Source organism: Populus trichocarpa, chromosome 13 (genome assembly GCF_000002775.5).
Source record: "Populus trichocarpa isolate Nisqually-1 chromosome 13, P.trichocarpa_v4.1, whole genome shotgun sequence".
NCBI lineage: Eukaryota > Viridiplantae > Streptophyta > Magnoliopsida > Malpighiales > Salicaceae > Populus > Populus trichocarpa.
Window position 1 is genome coordinate 12,930,525 of NC_037297.2, and position 2,218 is coordinate 12,932,742.

The following is a 2,218-nucleotide window of genomic DNA, read 5'->3' on the forward strand; positions in this document are numbered from 1 at the left end:
AAATGATTGATATGCTTTTAGTAGACTAGCTAGTTGCTCTACTCAATACCATGTCTACCCAGTAACAAGGTTTAATGTTCAACTACTGATCTCCCTGCCACATGGAATTCAGTTCTCCCAAGTCTCCAACAGCCTAAGTTTCACCCAAAACCCTACTCGACATGTATTTTTATGTATTTTGTCGGTTCCCATGGACTAACATCATAACTTTTTCATACATATTTTTCCTATGCACGCCACTTTTCGTATGCAGGTATCCTTTCTACACTAACAATTGGCTAGTGAAGAATATTTTCATTTCCGTATGCGTGACTATCATATGTGAACCACCAGCAGGACACTGAAGAGCTGGAGTTGACCTGAAGATTTAGGGGATGCTAGCTGCGACATGGCTTACATTTAACACACATCTTGAAGTCATTTTCTTCTAAAAAAATGGATAAGAAAATGATGAAGATCTGCTAGTCAGGTTAGAACGCACGAGTTAAATAAAATGAGCTGGCCATGTTTTAATTTATTCTGAGTTTATACTTTTATAATCTGCATCTCTTCTTATCAATTTTATTGTATTTATGTTCCACATGCATGTGAATCAGCTCCATGTGTATAATGTACAATATTTAGATAACCCAACTTATACCATTTAGTTTTCACTTTAGTTTGAATATCATAAATCTCAAGGCCACTGGAGACTTACATTGTTATTAACTTTACATTCTTGAAGAATTAGTTGAGATACGCATAAGTTATCCCGGACACCCATGGTTACCAAAAAAAAAAAGTAATCAAATTGAAAACCAAAGAAGTAAATCAATGGAGAAATACAAAACATTAACAAGAATGTTTAAGGAAGACTCCAATTAGCTCCTTCTTTTAAAGTGAAAATCACAAAGAAAAAGTGGGAAAAAAATGTGGAAACACCTTCAAATTAACACTTGCTCAAGAAAGAATTCCCATGCAAACCAAACCGAGCCCAACAACCAACCCCAATGCTACATTCCTTCCACCAGCTGAGTTCTTACCTGTTGATGGTTCTGCAGCCGCCACTGTTGAATTGGACTTGCTTGATGGTGCCGGAGGTGATGCAGTCGGTGGCTTAACACCAAACAATGCCTCGGGCAACAAGACTTTGTCGACTGGGTAAACTGCCAAAGGAGAATCTTGCCTTAAAGCGTTGTTAATTTGAACCTCAACAAGCCCTGTTGATACATTGACTTGGTTGCTTTGGCCAGTGAAGTTAAGACCCCAGACACCATCTTGGCCTGAGGCCTGAGTGGGAACAGGGTTACTAACCAGCAAAAGATTGCTCATGGTATAGAATTTAGGCAACGTGTGGTATTGAAGAAGCTGAACTTGTTCTTGTTGGTTGAGGCCATTTAAAGCACCAGCTTTCAGATTGTTGAACGCATTATCGGTTGGGGCGAAGATAGTCATGCCCTCAGAAGAGCTGTTAAGCTGATTCTCAATTTGGTTCAAAGTTTGAGTGTTGTTCAGAAGGCGAATGAGTGTGGCGAACTGTCCACCCTTTACAAGAACTGCGGTGAAGTTAACCGGGCCGGAGGGCGTCGGGGCGGGTGCTGTCGGGGTTTGAGCTTGAGCATTGAGGGAGAGGGAGAGGAGTGAAAGGAGAAAGAAAGACAGGGGAGTGGTAGCCATTGTGGAGACTTAATTTGGTGGTGGTGTGCGGGCAGAGAGGATTGGCATGGCTTTTATGAGATAAAATGTGGGGCGGGACTTCGTTGGAATGAGCTGGCTATTCCACAATTGAATCAAGACAAATCCTACTTACCAATAGGAGATTAAATAAGCTTAATTAATGAGATTAGATAGATTTGGCTGGCTTAATTTTCCGATTGATCTTCAATTCAATGATTAATGCAGCTGCAACTTAGTTGGCAAAATCCACTTTAGATGCACCGTCTATTTTTATAAATTCATCAAATAAGTCCCTATGTTTTCTATTAGTTCAATTCAACCCCTGTATTTTCAATTTCCGTTCAATCACAATTTCTTAAAATCAAAGATTTTTTAGAATACTCAAATAAAAAATAATATTTTCTTACATGTAGAATTAATATAAGAAAAAAAAAATAAATCAACAATAGTGACTTATCATACTTTCATGTTATGTTTGTTTTTGCGTTTAAAAAATAATTTTGGATTTGTTTTTAATTTTTTTTCCTTCAAATTAATTTTTTTATATTTTAAATCGTTTTGA

General features: G+C 37.8%; 1 protein-coding gene across 1 annotated transcript; it reads right to left on the minus strand.

Moving 5' to 3' along the window:
- Window positions 1-790: 790 nt before the first annotated feature.
- Window positions 791-1,700, minus strand: LOC18104534 (fasciclin-like arabinogalactan protein 13). Its single transcript, XM_006376317.3, has one exon. It carries the CDS (start codon window positions 1,654-1,656, stop codon window positions 940-942), a length of 717 nt encoding a protein of 238 aa, XP_006376379.1. The 5' UTR covers window positions 1,657-1,700; the 3' UTR covers window positions 791-939.
- Between the last annotated feature and the right edge of the window lie 518 nt (window positions 1,701-2,218).

Excerpts from the sequence above, each read along its gene's own strand:
- LOC18104534 (XM_006376317.3), bottom strand. The coding sequence starts at position 1,656 with ATGGCTACCACTCCCCTGTCTTTCTTTCTCCTTTCACTCCTCTCCCTC.